Source organism: Myiozetetes cayanensis, unplaced genomic scaffold, assembly GCF_022539395.1.
Source record: "Myiozetetes cayanensis isolate MyiCay16 unplaced genomic scaffold, myiCay2020 scf5-8, whole genome shotgun sequence".
NCBI classification, from domain to species: domain Eukaryota; kingdom Metazoa; phylum Chordata; class Aves; order Passeriformes; family Tyrannidae; genus Myiozetetes; species Myiozetetes cayanensis.
This window is the reverse complement of record NW_026087742.1, coordinates 113,520,116-113,540,071: the sequence shown is the minus strand read 5'-3', so window position 1 is coordinate 113,540,071 and position 19,956 is coordinate 113,520,116. Positions and strand designations below refer to the sequence as shown.

The following is a 19,956-nucleotide window of genomic DNA, read 5'->3' as shown; positions in this document are numbered from 1 at the left end:
TGATGCTCTTCATATGAAGTACAACCCATATGGCAAAAAAGCTTTAAACACATTTGGGGCAGAAAATAAAGCTGAACAAATGAAGAAAAGTTTCCTTCTTTTGCCCTCAGCTATGGAGATGAACTGCGTCCCAAAATTAAAAAAATAAGTGATAGCGTATCAAGTAGGCAAACAGATAACCAACCAAATTAAAGTGAAATACAGGTTTGGGTTAATATGTTCCAGGTTCAGGTCATCATTCTTTATGGGAAAAAAAAAATCCACTCTGGGGTTTATAAATGAGGTGAAATTTGCTCAGGTCATGTTGGATATACCAAGGTAGGTCTATGGAGTGTTGCAAACCCTCAATGGAAGCTCTCCCTGAGGAAAAGCTTCTTCCTCCAGGTAGGTTTGCAAAACCTGACCCTCTGTTAAAGCTCTACAAAAAAACCCAGCTTCCTCACAGGTAGACAAAGTTTTCCCTAAACCAAAGAGAAAAGGAATTATGTTGACTCCACACCAGACAGCAAATGATATAAAAGCCATTCCTTGTTAAGAGATTGATTTCTCTCACCTCCATCCAAGAGGTTGGCCCAGTAGATGACCCTGAATCCCTGCAGGATCCCGTTCAGGGTTTCCTTTGCCAGCGTTGACCAAGAAATAGAGATGGTTTCTGGTGACGTGGCAGTGGCTTGCACGTTCCCTGGAGGGCAACTGGGCACTGGAATAAGAGATTCACCATTTGAACACAAGGAATACGAGTCCACGTTTACCCTTCATTTTCACTGCTAGCCCACCACACATTGTTTAATTATCAGTTACACACTGTTAACAATGCAGAACCTCTATTCTTGCTACAACCCACATGTTCCTGCAAGACCAGCTGCTTTCCCTGGAATAACTTTTGATGTACTGCTTCCCCATTTGATGACTGGCCCTTTAATAGGCTTTTTGTCTCTCCTTTTGAAAGATGTGTCCTAGTGCTGAAATGTGCAGAATATTCTGTAAGTATTTAAATGTACTTTTTTAAAGTGTGCAGCCAAATTTGCATCTTTCAGGACAATTCTAATTGTTTAAATTGGTGGAGGGACAAAGCGGGCACTTCCTTAAAAAAAAAAAAAAAAAGGAAAAAAATGTTCATAAAATATTTTCACTGACATTTGGAATGATTGGAAAAAGTCAACCAAATCTAGGGCATTTTCTCTTGGCCATTTAGTGTCAAAGCAACACTGCAGTTATTAGCATTTGGCATTGCTTTTAAAGATCATGGCATCTTCAGTTCTAAGAGGGACCTAAAACTGAGTGAAAGCCACCACAACAACAGAAAAGAATTGTCAGGAAAAACAAGCATGCTGGATTCTGAAGGAAAAATATCCTTTTATTGTAATATTAAATACATGCCTGTGTGAGCATACTGCTTTCTGAGGTCTTGCAGTGATCTATCTAGGCCTAGAAATGTTTAGACTAAAACCCACCAGCCTTCCACGAAGCTTATGTGTCAAAATCTGTAGGTCTTGAGGATTTTAGGTGTGTGCTATTCCATTTTTCCATGTAAATAGTCAGATTCTAAGCTGGCACTGACTTCAGTGCACTGCTGCCAATTCACAGGAGCTGAAAATCTGACCTATGCTATCCTTTAGGATTATTATTTGCAGGTACACTCCTCTAAAATATTGATCCCTTTATTTTTCTGGATATGAGATCCTTCTCTTTTTCCACTAGAGGACTCCCTCTCATTGTTTGAGAAGTACTTTTTATGTAGTTGGGAAAAAATGTCTAAGTTGTTCCTTGGATTAGACATTTTGTGTGAAACAGTGATGATTTTTCTCACATTGGTTTGGATATCCTTGGAAAAAAAAAAAAAACAACACAGCTCTGTTTAGACTGACAAGAAAAGGGTTTGTGCAGTGCAGGAGCTTTAGTTACACAGTAGGTTCATTTGAGAACAAAAGAAAACCAACAAAATTAACAGTATTGCTTCACCTTTCGGGATTTCACAACTTAGCATCTCAAAACTTTGATATGATCATTATAAAGACCACAAAATCTGCAAATATGTAAACACCAGAGCAATAGACTTCAAAACGAAATCTGTGCTCTTAGTCACTATCATTCACAGCAGGATTTATTGCATCAGTACAGTTATTTTTGTTTATCTGGATGATTCTGCATCTCTTTCAATGAAAATCGTTGGCTGGTCTTTTCCAGTCCAGCTGTTTGCTGTACCTTACACCTCTAAAATCTGGTCTTCTATTACCCCCCATTATATATTATAATAATCACTAATACACAATAATAATCAATAACCAAACAACAAATTGAACAAGGTAAGAAGACACGAAATAAAAATAATACTCCCCACTGGAGCTGTTTGCCAAAACATACCGTCCTCAAGAGTTGTGGTGATGATTTCCTGAGAAGAAGGTCCTATCCCAGCCCTGTTACAAGCCTGGACCACCATGCCATACTGGGTGAATTTTTTCAGGTTGTTCAGTGTATAAACCTCGCTGTCCCCGGTGGTGTCAATGCTGATGATGTTGAACTGGAAGTTTCCCCCTGCGCTGTACTCCCGGTATCCGATCTGGTACCCGCGGATAATTCCGTTTTGCAAGTGCTTCTTTGGAGCCTAAACAGAAAAGGAAAGGTTCCACATGAAGTGCATACATTCAAAGGCAAGTTGTTCCCTTAGAAGTTCTGAAAAAATACCCGAATTCCGTTTTACAAATGTTTCTTTGGAGCCTAAACAGAAAAATGAAAGGTTACACATTCAGCACAAGCATCCAAAGTCAAGTTGTTCCCCCCCAAAATTTTTGAAAAATACCCAAATTTAGCATTTTCTTTTCCTGCTGAATGCAAGTCTATTTCTAGGCAACAATTCAAAAATACTCCCTGCACACGAAATAGTGACTTTTTACAATGGTCCATGAATTTCAGGTGTGGTTTGTTCAAATCTGTGCATTCCTGTGCTAAAAGAAAGACCTGTGAGTGGTTCATACACAGAAAAATCTGATAAGGAGATGTTCTTGAGTGTGAATTTGGGATGTTGTGTTCTCTTATCAGGTGAATCATTCAAAGTTGAGCTGATAAGGGTATATTTGCATCACAGTCCTACCATTTACTACTAACTGTGTTTTTACCAGAAGCCCCCACCATTCCCTAAATCTTTAGTAAGGCATTTTCTGATCTGTGGAAAACAGCAAGATGCATTAGGAAACTTTTACACCCTGCTTTGAAATGTGCTGCTGTTCATTCAGTGTGTAGTGTAGAAAGAGGATTAGATGATGAGTGCTGAAGGCAATAATGATTTGGAAAGCAGGGATTTGCATCCTGAATAGCTACAATATCTGGCATTCAGGAATATGGACAGTAAAAAGTGGCTGGCCATAATTATGGGCTCTATTTCTCTATTTCTCCATCACAGTGCAAGATTCCCTGTACCTGGAAATCATTTGTGTACTCTGCAATATAAAATAGAATCTAGAGCAAAATAGGGATTGTCAGCTCAGGGGAAAAGCCAGTTATTGACAGCAATACCTATTAAAATTCCATTTAAAAACTATTGGACTAATTTCAGTATGTAATAATGTCCCTGCCTGATTTTCTACATGTACAGGGTATAATTAGTATAAGATTTTAAGGAACAGGTTATAATCCATGGGGAAAAATCTCTTCCAAATCCTCCAAACCTCTTTCAAATTCCCGCCAGATGCCCACGAGTTCATCAGTTCCACTGACCCATAGAAAAGGTCTTGGTGACGCAGTTTGTCAGCTGAGTTGGACTGGCAGAGGGAGCAATTCCTGTTGCTACTAAATCCCATTAAATCTTCTGAGGAACATATTCTCAAGAAGAACACTCTTTTCCTGCCACAGGACCTGTCTGTTTTGGTGAGTTTACAGTCCACCAGCCTAAAGTCTCACTGGAACTAAAAAACTTCTTTGTAGAATAAGGCTCTTTTATTATCAAAGCACTTTGCAAGCATGTTCCCCATTCTGAACAATTCTGTGGCCTCATGACCTCTGAATGCTTGCAAAAGGTGGTGGTTTTAAGATGGAGTGTGGGGTGGAAAGTAAAGTTAGATATTTGTTGTTGTTGTTTGAGTTCAGATACCTTCATAGAATCACAGAATGGTTTGGGTTGGAAGGGGCCTTAAAGATGATCCAGTTCCAGCACCCCTGACAACGACAGGGTCATCTTTCACTGGACCAGGTTGCTCAGAGCTTCATCCAACCTGGGAGGGGGCAGCCACAGCTCCTCTGAGCAGCCTGTGCCAGTCTCACCACCTTCACAGTAAAGAATTTCTTCACAATATCCAATATAAACCTGCCCTCTTTCAGTTTGAAGCCATTCTCCCTTGCCCTGTCCCTCCAGCCCTTGGAAATAGTCTCTCTCCATATTTCTTGGAGCTTCTTCAGGTCCTGGAAGGCCACGGTCAGGTCACCCCAAAGCTTCTCTTGTCCAGGCTGAACAATCCCAGCTGTGCCAGCCTTTCCTCCCAGCAGAGCTGCTCCAGCCCTCGGATCAACAAACTGACTACAAGACACAACACTTTGGCCACAGCAGCACACAACTCCAGCAAGTGTTATTCCAGGATTGTGCCTTCACTCAATGACCTTCAGGTCTCTTTGCTAAATGTTTGTCAGTGTGGAGGCATCAGTGTGATCATTCCAGGATCACACCAGTTCTCTCCATCAGTGTTGGATTCCATCACAGTTTGGCAAACCCTCAACAGTCTCCATGGAGATTTCTTGTCTCAAACACCAACAGAGTTCCACACCTCGAGAGCCAGAGCCTGAAGGCTGCAACTGGAACATTCCCAAGAGTTACCACAGGGTGGCTTTTGAACAGAAGTTGTTGCCACAAAACGTGCTCTGCAAACTGAAATCACAACCGAGGTGCCTAAAACGCCATCACCGCATCATGATAAAACTCAACCATACATTTACTGCGCACTGAAATGTTCTCAGAGCAGGACTAAAGCCAGAATAGCCTCTTCACTGGGAATTCTGCAACTGAACTTTCTCATTTTGAGCTGGAACAAAATGGCAAACTTTCTGTTTTTCAGAAGCATCTTTATAATTGTTTTAGGTCCAGGGATTTTTTTCTTTAAATAAAATAATAACATCTCTTTTTTTTTTTTTTAAACTTTGAAACATTATATGATATAAAACAAACTCCAAGTCACTGCAGGACAAAGCATTGAATTGTTCTGCTACACAAAAATTTAAATATTCCTTGTTAGCATGATCTGAATGCTTTGTTTGGAGTTGATTTTTTGCACTCATAACTTATATTTGATTAATATGCTATCTTGTGCATAGACACATTTTTTTGGTAGAAAATGGAGTGAAGCGATGTTTGTCCGTGTTTGTTCAGGAGGAAAAACATTGTTAACCTTGTCAACAGTCATAGAACATTATGAAAACATAAGTTTCTTTCCATGACCTTACTGCTTATCTCACAAAATCCAGTATTTGTAAAACAAGGTATTGATGGCTTCTCTAAAGTATAACATTTTATAGTTGAGTGTGTGTGTATAGATTCATAAAGAGGAGAAGGAATATTTCCCATGCCTAAATTCAGTGGGTTTATTTACCTAATGTAAAGTGCTACAAGTAAAATTAATTGTTATTTTCATGCTAAATGAGAATTTCTGCTTAATTTACATTATCTCTGCACTATTTTAAACTACTGAAAAGTGCTGAGCATTATTCAAAAACTCAGTCTGAAACCCAATGTTCTATGTGGACGCACAGAAATGGGATTAAATAGACCACAGACCCAAACAACTTTGCTTAACTAGGATTTTCTAAAAGTGGAGGAACTTTAAATGAAGATTTACAACTGGAGCAAGCTGCAGAAATGGAATTTAACACAAGATGAAAGATAATCAATGTGTTATTTTTGCTGTTGTTGACACTGAATTCCAGCGAGGTTTGCCACAACCCCTTTTGTGTGATGTCATCTTGGGTTTTCATGGCTAAAGCTCCATGTGCCTCCAAAATAAAAATAACCAGGTTATCACTGAGGGTTTTTCTCCCTGTTTTACCTTCAGGACAATGCAGAGTTGATCTCATGGGGGGTATTTCTTTATTCTGAATTACACTGTACTGCACACTGCAGTGAGGGCCTTCTGCACAGCAGCACAGGGACCTACCCAAAAGTTAGGATTCAGCACAGGACCAAACTACATTAGGCCTGTGGGACCATCTTAATGTAGTTTTTTTGAGTAATGGACTAAAAATGCTCTGGCCAGGAGAAAACTGCAATATATCAGGGGGAGTAAATAGCTCACTCCTGGTTTGGGACTTCTTAATTGAAGGCCCTTTTTAGTCAGCTGACAAATTGTCATTCAGGAAAAACTCTTCTGGTAAAGTCAGGACTACAAAAGGTCTAACTTTGTGACTTCACCTTTGGCTGCAAAGGAACTTTGAGGTCAAGAAAACAATTTCAGCGATGTCCACACCCCAGAGAACCTTGGCAACCATCAGCTGAGCAGGTAAAGCAAGGACTGCAAACCAAGGCTGTCCAAAATTTTAACAGGCAGATCTGCAGATTTTCTACTGCTTGGAAAACAGCACCTCATGGGGCCACAGGGTGCCTCTGGCTCCTGGAGCCAGGAGCACCTTCCCAGCCCTGGGATAAAGGACACTGCTACAGTGCCCCTGGTGCTGCTTGACCGTGTCTGGTCAATAAATCAAGAGATTTAACAGGTTTAACAGATGCTGGGTCTGCAGGAATAATGTCTTAGAGGTTCACAGGAGCCAGAAGAATGTGTATTACAGTCTGGCAGCACAATCCACAGCAAGTTCCAAATGTCCACCCAGCGTCTGCACCATCACTGGCACCAGGTTCACGTGCTGGTGCCCAGCTCTGGGAGCGTGGACCCACCTTTCCTGAGCTGGAAAGTTGCTGCATGGGTGCAAGCAGGCATTACCAAGGTCACAGGTAGCTCAAACCCACTGTGAAAATCCATCTCTCCCTTCAGCTCACGAGACTTGCCAGGGTAATGGAATATACACTGAATGCACAGATCATTTCTGTGATTGTCTTGTTATATTAGATACTGATTAGGTACTGATAGCTACTGGCAAGAATTCACAAATCAAATTCCAAACATGATCTTGGGAACACAGCTCATGTGATGTGCCTCAGTGTCAGTCAATAACTAGAGATCAGGAAAATAAACTGTACTTGAAATGTCCTGGAAATACAAATTGAACCATATTTTAGACAGTGCTGCTAAAATGTAGGTGTGGGAATTTTGTTTGTCCTGTATTTGCCTGTTCACATCTGCATCTGTGAAATTTAATGGCAAACCTTCAGAGTCACAAATAGCAGCTATAAACTCCAGCAGTGAACCAATGGTGCCTGTCTTCTCTTGCTGCTTTTCAAAATATCCCCCAAAGTGAGCTTTATGAAAGGCAAGCCTCTCAGTGTGCCTACCCATAAATCCATAAAAACAAGTTCATGCATAGAAGCTTGGAGGCTTAGTTGGCCAGATCAGATGTCAACCATAATTCTTAAGTGATTTAAAAAAAAAAAATATTAAGGATATATTTTGGTTGTTGAGAATCACTGTGCACTCCTACTTGGCTTCAACAGCTGCTTCCTTTGCTCCTCTGACTGTGTGTTGGATTTAAATCCATGCCTGATGGATGAATTTTGGAAATACATTGCTGTGCTTCACTTCAAGCACCAGGTAAGTCCATGACTATTGAACACATAACCTTTCTGTTTTGGAAACCATTTGATGGCACTGGCATAAATCTAGGATGGGGACAAGATACAATCAGGGAATCACAGAAGGGTTTGGGTTGGAAGGGACCTTAAAGTTCCAACCTCCTGCTATGGGCAGGGACACCTTCCCCTAGCCCTACCAAGCCCCATCCAGCCTGGCCTTGGACACTTCCAGGGATCCAGGGGCAGCCACAGCTTCTCTGGGCAACCTGTGCCAGGGCCTCCCCACCCTCACAGGGAAGGATTTCTTCCCAATATCTAATCTAAACCTACTCTCTATCAGTTTAAAACCATTCCCCCTTGTCCTGTCACTCCAGGGCCTTGGAAATAGTCTCTCTCCATCTTTCCTGTCAGCATCTGCAGTGACTCTCCCAAATAAAATAACTGAGGCACAGTTGTTATAATACTCTCCATCTGTGGGACCTCTTGGAATGCACCCAAATCCTGCCAGATCCCACATTCTTGGGGGTTTGAGCATTTACCTTCCAGGTGACCCGGATGCTTTGTGACGATATGGGCTCCAGCTGGACGTCCTGAGGGGGGCCATCAGGAGCTGGCAAGACAGAAGAGAGATGCATCAAAACTGGCCCTTGCAGCCCCCAGAATCCAGCCCTTCACGTGACATGTCACCATCTTAACACTCAATGTCACAGAGTTTTGGACTTGGGTCAAGGTCACATGGGAACTTCATCCAGTAAAACCTGGCACCTTCCATACTCAGGTGTCACCCTGGCCAACAGGGAAATGCAACACATGCTGAAACATGGCAAGCTGCTAAATGAAATAAGTGAGTAAAAGTGTTTTTTCTTCTTTAGAGATACTCTCATGGTGCTGTTTCTGCACTGAAAATAGTCAAGATGTATTTTCAGCAGTCAGAACCCTGGGGGTGATAGAAAAGCAGCAGAATCCACTTAAAGCAGGTGAGACAGGAGCTCCTAATCCAGCCTACACCATGTTTCAAACTTTCCAGTGGGATCCTAGAGTCTGAGCACCTTCAGTCCAATATCAAATATTTTATGCACAAACCCCTGCACACTTTACCCCCTCCTCAGGGTAGTATTCCAGCCTGGAAATCAGACAGAAAATAACTGAGAAAGGGAAAAAAACCACCTGAGTCAGGAGAAGTTTTGTTTGCTGTCAGCACTTTGCCAGAAGTGTGCATGAGGCTTTAAAGGTGAGTGAGAAAAAAGGAGGCCCTCAGTCTGGGGGAACCTACTTGTCATCTGGGCAGCTACAAAGCAGATCAGGAATCAGCTGGGATTGGACAGGGAGATGTGAAGTAAATTGCTTGCTCAGCGAGGTAAATCATTGGAAAAGGGAGATCTGAGGAAAGGGATGGAGTCATCTCGAGCTGCTGCAGAGGGTTCCCCTGGCGCAGAATATGGCCTCAGTAAAAGGTATTAAATTAACTTTTAATAGCATGATAAAGGAAGGAAAGCAATAAAAAGGGTGAGATGGGGCTGTTAGAGGTGGAGCAGCAGTAAATGACAGCTGTGCTGAAAGGAACCAGAACATTTGCCTTTAGCTGATGAAAGAATACAGCCTATAATATGTTTAATTTATTAAATATGCCCTGTTCTCTTCCATTCCTGACTGTCCTTCATATGGGAAATTTCCAAAGCTTGAAAAGAGCTTTATTTCCATTCCTCTTGTATTCATATAAAGGAAGGAGAAGAGGAAAAAGTCCACTGGTAAAAAAGAGACCTCTATGAATTTTTTGAAGCCTGGCCTTGATTCTGTCCCCCTGTTGACAAAAGTGAATGCCATTTTGCCAGGGTACATTATAATGCAGTGGAATTTGAGCAGAGCATTTGATCCTGAAAATGGGGTTTAAAACGTGCCCCTTAAAATCTTGACTTTGCCTTGAAAGACCCCAAAGTTTTTACAGACCTGAACAGTCAACTGCTCCCAGCATCCCGTGGTGAAATGTTTAACAAGAAGTCATTTGTTTTACACACTTACTGTCACACAGAGTTTGTGGCAAGGGCATAAAGAAAACCCAGATATCCCAGTTTCCTCTATTGATTTTTGTATTAGGCAGTGCCCACCATGCTTCTTTGTTTCTGACAAGTGTTAGTGCAAGTGTGTTCCTGCATCTGTTTTCCAACACATGAGCTCATCTGGGCTCTGTGGAAGGAAAGATGTGGCCTGCAAGCTTTGAAATCGTGCCACTCCTAAATATCCTTTTTTGCCACAGAGTTTTACAGTTTTCTGTCTAATCAGGGCATTGCAATATGTGATGCTCAATCTGGGCCCTTTACCAACAATGTGGCTGGAGTTGTTTGGTTTTTATATTGTCTTTCTTGGACCTCTGTTTTGTTGCCTTCTCATGACTTTCTCTCTCACTCCCTCCTCTCCACTTCCTGCTGTAAAAGGCAGAGAACAGAAGTCAACAGTGATTAAAAAATGATGCTCCCACATGCTGCACATCACCTGAAATGAAAACCCAGGAGACAAACATCACATACCCTGCCTAGGCCTGACCTCCTCTCTCCCAACTCTTCCCTGGGTAGATCAGTGACTTTTGAATACAGTTCCACACTGCTGGTCTTTTCCTCCCAGCAGAGGCTCCTTAAAATACAGCAACAAAAGGATCATTTATTCTGAAACTTGGCTACAAAGAACTGAGCAAAACGTGATGATAATGTTCCACCCTGTTCATGGGGAAACTGTTTTGTTTTGGTTTTTTTTTTTAACTTCAGGGCCAGCTGCTGATCCTGACAACTTAATTATCAGAGAGGAAAAACTTGGCAAGTAAAAAATATTATAAGCATGGGTGAATAAGCACGAGAGAGTAGATCCAAGACCCACCCCTGAATTTTGATGTATGTGCACAAGGGAGGATGGGCATTTTGGGGCTAGGGGTGGTGCTGACTGGGAGAATGGATAGTCTGTTTTCTCCAGTGATTTCCCTATTTTCCTTGAACAAAGGAAGAGGAAAAACACAGTCAAATGATAAATATTTTGCAAACCAACTCTTCACCACGAGTAAAGCTGTTCACGGAAGGGTTTCCTTCTCACTAGGGTGAAAAAAGAAATGAAGCTCATGTCTCCAGCTTTACAATGAGCCCTGTTCTCACTCAGGAAGCTCCTCAGAACCAAAAGCAGTTCTCCTGACAAAAGGTAGAGTTTCACTGCAGTAAATTCTCCCACAGAGAAAAGGGGTGGGAATTACACAGCTGTATTCACGTGAGCTGAACTGATAATCATCTACCAAGTGTTCAAATCCAAGACCAAATAAAAAAGCAGGAGAGTTTTCACCACCAGGGCACTACATTTGTCCTCTCTACATCCCCAAAGAAGGAAGCAGTGCTGGCTTAGAGTAAGATAACAGGAAAAACAAAACTGGCAAGACAAAAGGGATGCTTTCAAATATGAACGAGCAATTTCCTCTGTGGTCAAGACTTTTCAGAGTAATTCCATCCAGTTTCTAAGGATGTTGAAGCTGCTTGGGTTACTCTCAGCACCTTTGAACACTGCATATAATTACAAGGTGGGCCTGCTATTTATGGCCATGCAACATTTTCATTTCTAATTGCTGAGACAGAGTAAAAATGCCCCCATAGTCCTCCTGGGACAGAACCCTGTAATGATGTAGAAGAGTAAAAGGTTAGAGGTAAAAACAACCTTTGGATTGGATGACCTTGGAGGTCTTTTCCAACCTAAATGATACATGGAAGCAGAGAACAGGGGGATGGCAGTAACTTATGACAGCCAAATGACTCAAGTACAGAGATCAGAAAACTAAATGGTGGGGGGGTTGAGAGCTGGAATATTCAGGAAGATTCGATTCACATGGAGCAACGTTCTCAAACACTGGCAACTTAAATTAATTCCCTATATTAATATCTGAGCATCTAAGGAAAGGCACAATACCCACAGGGGGAGGAACCACCCCCTAAAAGTAGGATGCTGCTGCTTGAGTTGCCACGCTGTAGGTAGGTACAGGAGTGTTACTTCCAGCCCCACAGGCTGAAAACTTGGAGCACAATGTCTCCTTTGACCACTAGGTGCCACTGAACAGCTTTAATTACAGCCCTGCACGACGGAGTTACGAAAGTCACCGCGTTCCACGGGGACAACTCGGTGTTTCCTTCGGTGCAGCTGCAGCAGGTCGTGTGAAGATTCCTCTCACCAGAGAAGAGAATTCCCAGCACATCTGAGATGCCACAGAGCCGGGGCACACCTGCTTCGTCCGTGGTGATGGTGAGCTCGTTGCTGGCCTCGCTCTTGCCGATGCGGTTCTTGGCGTACATGCGGATGTTGTAGGTGGAGGAAGGGTGCAGGTCGATGATGGTGGCCTGGTTCAGCTGGGGGGAAACATCTTTGGTTCTCTGAACAGAATCCCAGGAGTCTGTTTAACGAGAAATTAATGAGGAATCAGTAAGAAATGTTAAAAAACACCCAGACAAATAAACGATGTTAACGTGGCTGACACAAGTATGAGGTTAAAGTGTCTCACTTTAATCAGCAAGGTTGCTGATTAGCCCAGAAAATGCCTGGTGCCACAGGCAAATCCAGGGACACCTTCCTAGACAGCACTCCTGAGTGCTCCAAGTGGGGTGCTGTGACTCAGCTCCGGGGTTACCAGAAATTCCAAGGAAATACCTACTCTTTGAGGAGGTGGTGAGAGAGGATTCCCCAGTTTTGTGAGTGTGGATATACTCCTTTTTTACCTTTGCTGCATTGGAATTACTCTGAAAAAGATCCTTCCAAAGGGATCCTCACTCAGGGAGAATGTTGGTTGTGCTCCCAAAAGGGAGAGGAAGTGATTTAATAAACAGGAGTGGCTGGTGATGTTTTTGCTCTCTACAACTCCCCGACAGGAGGGGGGAGACAGGGTGGGTCGGGCTCTGTTCCCAGGGAACAAGGGACAGGATAAGACAAAATGGCCTCAAGGGTCAGATTGGACATCAGGAGGAATTTTTTCACTGAAAGGGTGGTCAGGCCTTGGCAGGGGCTGCCCAGGGAGGTTTGGAGTGCCCAGCCCTGGAGGTGTCCAAGGCAGGCCTGGCCGTGGCACTCAGTGCTCTGGGCTGGGGGACAAGGTGGGGATCAGGTACAGGTTGGACTCGATGCTCTTGGAGGTCTTTTCCAACCTTAATGATTCCATGAATTTAATGGAGGGTCCTTAAACTAGCAGGGGGCAATCATAAGGTTTGATCCCAAACACCAGGAGCAAACAGTGAGCATGAGCTTGGAGTACTTAGAGATGGGGTTCAGCACCCTCCAGGACTGGTGCCATTTCCCTGACTCATTTTAGGATGCAGGAGAACGTAGAACCCTCTAAACTCTCTGTGCACATCTGTCAAAGGAGGAGCAATAACATTGTTATTATTTGTGCTCACTATTCATCTGCCTGTTATGTCTTTAATAAATTCTCCAGACATGTAATAGGAGAAAGGATGGAAACTGGCTAAACACAGCAACCCCTGTTTTCATCCCAGCATTGAATTACTGAAAAAAAAAAACCCAGATAATGTATCAGTTTAAAGCATCTTGATGTCTTTTGTGTGCTGCCATCCTTCGTTTCTTCCTTACTGCAGGCAATGTTCCTCCTTTAACCTCTGCAGCATCCTGTGGGGATGGGGAGGGTTTTACACTCTGGGTCACTGTAGGCAGGATTGCAGGAGGCTCAGCAGGTAAAAAAGACTCGTTTAAGAATAGAAAGCTCACCCAGATACAAAATATTTGCACAGACCATGTAAATTCTTTTGCTAAAAGATGTAGAAGTTGCCACAGTGACATATCACCTGCGTGCTGGCTGCTTACAGGGCCTGTTTGCTCGCCCACGTGGCTGTGTTTAAACGGAAAACATTCAGCAATCAGACATTTAAGTGATAGCTAAAATAATCTGAAATATATCATTACACGGATTTCTCTGTGGGATGCTTTCAGAAGGAATTATCTAAAGGAATTATCTGCAGGCAGCTCTTCTACAGCTCGCTCTCAGTTTGCTCCAACTTTGCAGAAATCCTTAAACTTCACAGAAATTCTTAAACTTCACAGAATTTTAACCAGCAGTTCCGCTCCACTGAGTTAAATTTTATACATGCACAGGAGGAAACTGCCTTTAAAACTCCAAAAGGAAAGGTATTAAAAAAAAGAAAAGAGAGAGAATTCCTTGGTATGGAGGTTGTGTTAAATTTCCCTTGAGGATGATGAGAATTTCTTTGAGTATGGTCTGTATATTATCAGATTGCTTTAGATCTCACTTGGTTGTTTAAAATGCTGACTCCTCATAGGACTCTAGGACATATTAGATAATAAAATTAAAGAAAAAAAATTTGAAAACTTCTGGTGATTCTTAGTAGATTTAATAATGACACACCATGGAGAAAGAGAGATTAAAACTCATAGTCTCCTGTACAGTGTTTTTTTATGGCTAATGCCTGGGCTTCAGGAGATTATTTTCATATATATAACCTCTTCTTTGAAGGGTAAAATAAACAACAGCAATCCTTCTAAAACGAGCCAGTCCAGAGAGAAAAAGAATTCTCTCAATTTTTTAAAAAATTAAGTGTTAATAAGAAAAAAAGAAGGAAAAAAAGGTTAATTAAAAAAAATATGTTAATGAGAAAAAAGGGGAAAAGAGTTAATTTTAAGAGAGGTATTAGTTAAGAAAAAAAGGGGGAGGGGGGAAAAGTTAATTTTGTTTTCTTCTGGCAAACCCTAAAAATATTTGTTCCTGTCTAGTGGTAAGTAAATGAGGTGTTAAGATTGACCATTGGCTCTTCTGGTTTTCATTCTTCTTGTAGATTACTGTCAAATCTACTGATGCAGAAAGACTAACAAAAGCACAGAAAACAAGCAGCTATCAAAAAACCACAACAAACCCAAACACAAAAAATAACCAACCAACCAAAAACACCCACCAAAAGAAACCTCCAAACAAAACCAAACAAGAAAAAAAAACAACAAAACCCAAAACAAACAAGAAAAAAAGAGAAAAAACCTCAAAACTAACAAAAAACCCCAAAAAACCCCCAAAACAAGCAAAAAAACCCCCACAAAAAAACCCCCAAAACCCCCCCAAAACAAGTAATAATAATAATAATAATAATAAAACTAAACAAAAAACCCCACCCAAACCCCAAAACAAAACAAAACAAAACAAAAAACAAACTTTTCTCAGTGTTACACAAAACTTTTCAGAAGTTCTTACGGGAATGACCTATAAAAATGAAAACGCACCAGCTTTCCGCCCGTCCCTAAAAGGCAGGACGGAGCTTTGGGCTCTTCCAGGCGGGATTTGGGGAGTTTGGGGACGGGAATTTGGGAATTTGGGAATTTGGGAATTTGGGAATTTGAGCCGCCGCTCGCAGGGCCGGGCCGGCGCTGCCACCCGGTGGCCACTGCCGGTACTGCACCAGCCCCGCGCCCGGAGCGACCCCGCGGGCCACGGGGCGGGTTTGGGGGAACCCCCGGGACGGGTTTTGGGGGGAACCCCCAGCTCTGCCAAGGGGATTCCCCAAGTCACTCTGAGCACAAAAAAAAAAAAAAACAAAACGCAATTAAGCGGAGCTGATGCTCAGTTTGGGCCTGAGATTTCCCGACTGACATGAACAATTAAAAAGGATGAGGAGAGAGGCACAGAGGACTCACTCCCACTGCTCCTTCTAGAGGATAAATAATGTGTCTTTTTATTTTTTTTTTTCGTCTAATGGGGTAGATATCAGCAGTTCTGGGCTAACAATAGGAGCTAACAATCCTTTTCCAACCTAAATTCTCTGATGGGATACAGTGAGAGCAGCACCATTTAGTGAAGCCCAGACATGCTTTGTGGTCATTTGCACATTCTCTGAAACCTAAAATCCTTCATTTTTTCTTCTGGAGAAGCCTAGATGATGCATCCTGATGTAAACTCATTTCTGGGCCCCCAGGGTAGGGCAGCATAGGTGGAAAAATTCCCACTAAACACAACTGTCCATATTTACTTTGGTGTTGGCAGGATGTTCCTGGAGTTTAACATACGGATTCTGAATGTATAACCCAAATTCTCTTCCATCCCTTTAATACAGGACACTGTGAGAGGTTTCCTTAATTCCTCCCCTTTGTTCAAAGTTCCTCCCCCCCAAACTACCCTTTACAAGTTCTCTTGTTGCCACCTTTGGTATTTCATCTTCTTGATGATTTAATTAACGACAAAAATCATGTGCAAGAATTCAAAAACCCGATCCTGTTTCTCCAAACAGTCAGCCTCAGATTCTAAAAAAATGACTTTTCAGTGGTTTGCAGTGAGAAGAAGACAATCTGCTCTTTTTTAGGACATGACCTCCAGGATTTGCCTTCATGTATGGATAAATATTTTCTTCAACACCAATTCTGACACCCCCTTCTTTTCCTTTCTTTAATTTTTTAACCTTTATCAGTATGTTATGTCTTGATGTTTCCAACCTGATGATGCCTCATTTGCTGTCTTGCTGCTGATTTATCATCCCACATTAGAGAGACATCATTTTGCCTTGCAAGTTGCTGGTGATTACCACTTAATCTTTGCCTGCATTCTGCATTATCGCTTGAAAACATTGAAATAAATTTAAGAAAGATGCTTTAGAGCTCTGGAAACCCTTTCCACCAGCTCAGTTTTCCAAAATGGGATTATGCTGAGTTACATGAGTGATTTGTTAGGGTGAGAAAGGAGCCCATCAGGCAAGAATGGCTTTCAAAAACTGTTCTGGAGCAGGTGGGTGGTTGGAAAGAAAGGAAGATAATCAAAAAGAAAACAAAGCCCAGCAACTTTTAGGTATAAATGTCCCTTGAAGGCATCCTTGCCTAGTCTACAGCTCCAAAGCTGCAGTTCCTGACCACACCCTCAGTGGAGAATTGTCACTTCTAATCTTTCGGGTGCCTTTCTCACCTGAACATTGTCAGTTCCATTTACAAAGCCAGGGCAAAAATGGTGACTGGTGATTTAACACTCTGGAAAACATTTTATCTAGTAATAGAAACATCACAACATTATTTGCCATATAAAGCACAAAAAACCTCCACCCAATGTAGATAAATGAGGAATATTAAGGATGAGTAGTATAATAATTAGAAAAAAAAGGTGAATTTCAAAATTTTATGAACAAATTCATTTTTACTTCTCAGAACTAAAGGCTGAAATCTATAAATGTGCTAGAGCTGCTTTAATAAACAGAATATCTCACTGATAAGCACACATAGGGTATTCCTGTTAACGGATTATGTTCCCTTACATTCAGTGCAACAAACCCCAACATGAAACAGTACAGTGTAATTTTTCAGTGTCTTTCTAATGCTAAATGAAATATGACAATATTATTCCATTGCTATTTCTTTTCTAGTCCCTTCTCAAATCACGACCCAGGGACGGTGTTTAACAATGTGCTTAATTAGAGGTGTGATCTTAAACCATGAACCCAGTTCAAACAAACTTGGAGTGTTTTCAGATTTCAAGAGACAATGAATATTTTGGAGGTTTAATATGTACAGGAATAGTTTTCTGACTTCAGTGTTCAGCAAACTACCACATAGCTTTCTTTGTCTAAAAATTCTCATAGCTACCCTTTTTCACTGCTAATCTTCCAGGGAAGGTGCCATAGACTCAACTAGCAACAGAAAATAACTCCTAAAAATCAGCCCTACAGGAAAAGACAATTTGTGAAGGCAGGTATTTTTTCCTATGGAGAAAAATACAAAATTAGAAGAAATAAAGAAATAAAATCCAAGAACAGGGACCAACAATCAGCCAGCAAATCACATCACATCAGCTGCTAAACTTAATGTTTAGCAAAAAAAAAGAGGGGAAAAAAAAAGGCAACAAATGAAGATAAATCTTCCTGGGGAAGATTAAATAAACCGTGATAAAAATTTCCATCAGGCAGCTCCAATTCATGAATTATCTGTTACGATGCAGACCCGGTGATGAATGACTTAGCGGTGGGAATGACTTGGGAGGGGTGCTGTTTCTTACCAGACTTGTTCTTGCACTCGATGTCGTAGCCGGTGATGGGGCTGTTCCCGTCGAACCCCATGGTCCACCTGAGGGCGATGCTGCGGGCTCTCACCTCTCGGATTTCGATTTCGGGAGGGTCGGGGGGTTCTGAGCGAAACGCACACAAATTGTAGTGAGAACAAAGCCCTCCACAAAGTCACACCAGCGAGCGTGGCACTGGCACAGCTCCAGCTATTTCTCAGGCCGCTCATTATCACCCCGACCCAGTTAATCACCTGCTGAAAGGACTCAGGAGAGGGAGGAAAAGTAACTTTTCAGGTAGGAGGCACTGATGTCATCTCGAATGGGGACTTTTCTTTAACCTTCCTACGTGCAACACAGAGTTGCATTTCCTTAAGAGCGCTCCCAGCTTGGCCTTTCATGCTAGAAAAGATGGTTTTCCTCAAACACCACGTTTCACTTCTACAGATTTTAAACCAAACATGAGGGTAGAAACATAAACACCGAACTCCAAAGTGCTAAATATGGTGGTGGTCAAACCTGATGCCTAAAAACCAGAAAATAACTCTCTGAGGCTCTTTTTGAGTATTAGAGGGGGAGTAAAATTTCTACGTCTTCGAGTGGGTTTCAAAGCCTTAAATTAATAAGAGAATGATTTGATAACAGTGTAAAAATCACTCTTTCTGTCCCTAGAGTTAAGGTTTTAAATGAGCAGGGTTTAGACCCATTCCAATGCCCCCTTACAGTGGTGGTGGCAGTGGAAATGAGCAATGGCATAACTGGGAACCTGCCCCCAAACTCCACCTGAATTTTTCCACAGGGATTCACTGGAATCTGCTGCTACTTGGAATCAAGAGGAGGGAGAAAGAATTTTGCAAGTCCAAGGAATGAGCTGTGTGGATGCTCAAAGGCACACAGGCACAGGAACAGGCACAGGAACAGTCCTGCCCTTGCTTTGCATCCCAAATATTGTCACCTTGGCCTGCCAGGAGTGAAACCCTGCAGGAGAGGAACCCCAGCCCCAGGCAACATAAGTTCCTCGAGTTTGCACCCTGCAAACTGCTCACCGTTTATTTTGACTGATTAAACTTGAAATATTTTGCTTGGAGTTCCACAGTGGGTTTAACGTTTCTCTAGAGATGAAGTGAGAACACTCTTGTTTTATTTCAGACTGGGGTTTTAAGCACATATGTTCTTTAAGAACAAATGCAACCTTCTCCTTCCTCTCCTCAAAAAAAAAAAACCCCAAACCCTCACATCCTACTGAAGATGATAGTTTTAAGTATTTAGCAGCTTGTCAGTGAGTGTATTTAAAAAAAAAATTCTTCTTCTTAATTTGAACAGATTTGATCTCATCCTTTATTCTGATTTTATCTGTGATGCTGGAAAATGAAAGACTGAACATCTTCCTGCGGCTCCTCCCTTCTGTGACAACGAGGAATGCATTTATTTATGAATCAGAGCCTCCCTCCTCCAGCAGATTTCTGAGGGTGGCACACACTTACTGTCCCACAATAGCTGTGGGGTTTTTTTTTTCCTTATGTTGTCCTCTTCCTACCTTGCACAGTGAGCTGGATTATCCCACGATCCTCCCCGTAGGAATTGATGGCGTGGCAGGAAAAGAAGCCAGAATCTTCACGCACAGTCGGCAAAATCTACGGGCGGTTTGAAAAGAAGGGACTGATTGAACAGCAAGCAGAGAAAATAAAAACCAGCAGCTTTTCTGCAAGAAAAAATGGCACAAACTGTTTTCCCTGACAGGAGGGAATAGATGTTGCCCATTACACACACACACATGTACAGTAAAGCATCCAAAATACTGAGACTTATCAAACCCAGCAACACCTGGGCTGAGGAGGAAGGTTATCAGCTCTACACGTGTAGGCAGGAGTTGGAGCACCACCCAGTCCTGCAGCTTCTCCACAGGATTCCTGTTTCCAGTTACTCGCAAGTTTGCCAAGTCTTTAACTGCTGGCTGAAATTTTCCCTGCAAAATGGTGCCTCCTGCCGCCTCCAAATTTTTTTTTTTCCAGCAGCTCCTGAAAGTAACTCAAGTGGCTGAAGTCTGTGTGGAGGAAATAGAGGTTCAAGCCCTGGTGAACCCCGTCCATTCAGCGTGGTGCTTCGTAAGAAAGTTTTGTGCAGTCTTTCTTGTCAATTTGTTGTTTAATAGCATGGAAATTTACATGTAATATTTATATAAATTATCGTAATGATGTTTTTCTACAGGACCACTTCTTCGTTCAACGTACAATAGGGAAAGGATTTTTTATTTTTTTAAAGGAGCAGATATTCAAAATACCATTTTCTTCTCATT

At 42.0% G+C, this 19,956-nt stretch overlaps 1 protein-coding gene across 1 annotated transcript in view; it reads right to left on the bottom strand.

Annotated features, from left to right (window-relative positions):
- The window catches only part of DSCAM (DS cell adhesion molecule), a 442,603-nt gene that overhangs the window by 81,857 nt on the left and 340,790 nt on the right, over positions 1-19,956 (bottom strand). The window contains 6 exon segments of the mRNA XM_050332764.1: positions 554-700; positions 2,365-2,605; positions 8,200-8,270; positions 11,904-12,071; positions 17,658-17,786; positions 19,198-19,294. Coding sequence (XP_050188721.1) covers positions 554-700; positions 2,365-2,605; positions 8,200-8,270; positions 11,904-12,071; positions 17,658-17,786; positions 19,198-19,294 — 853 coding nt within the window.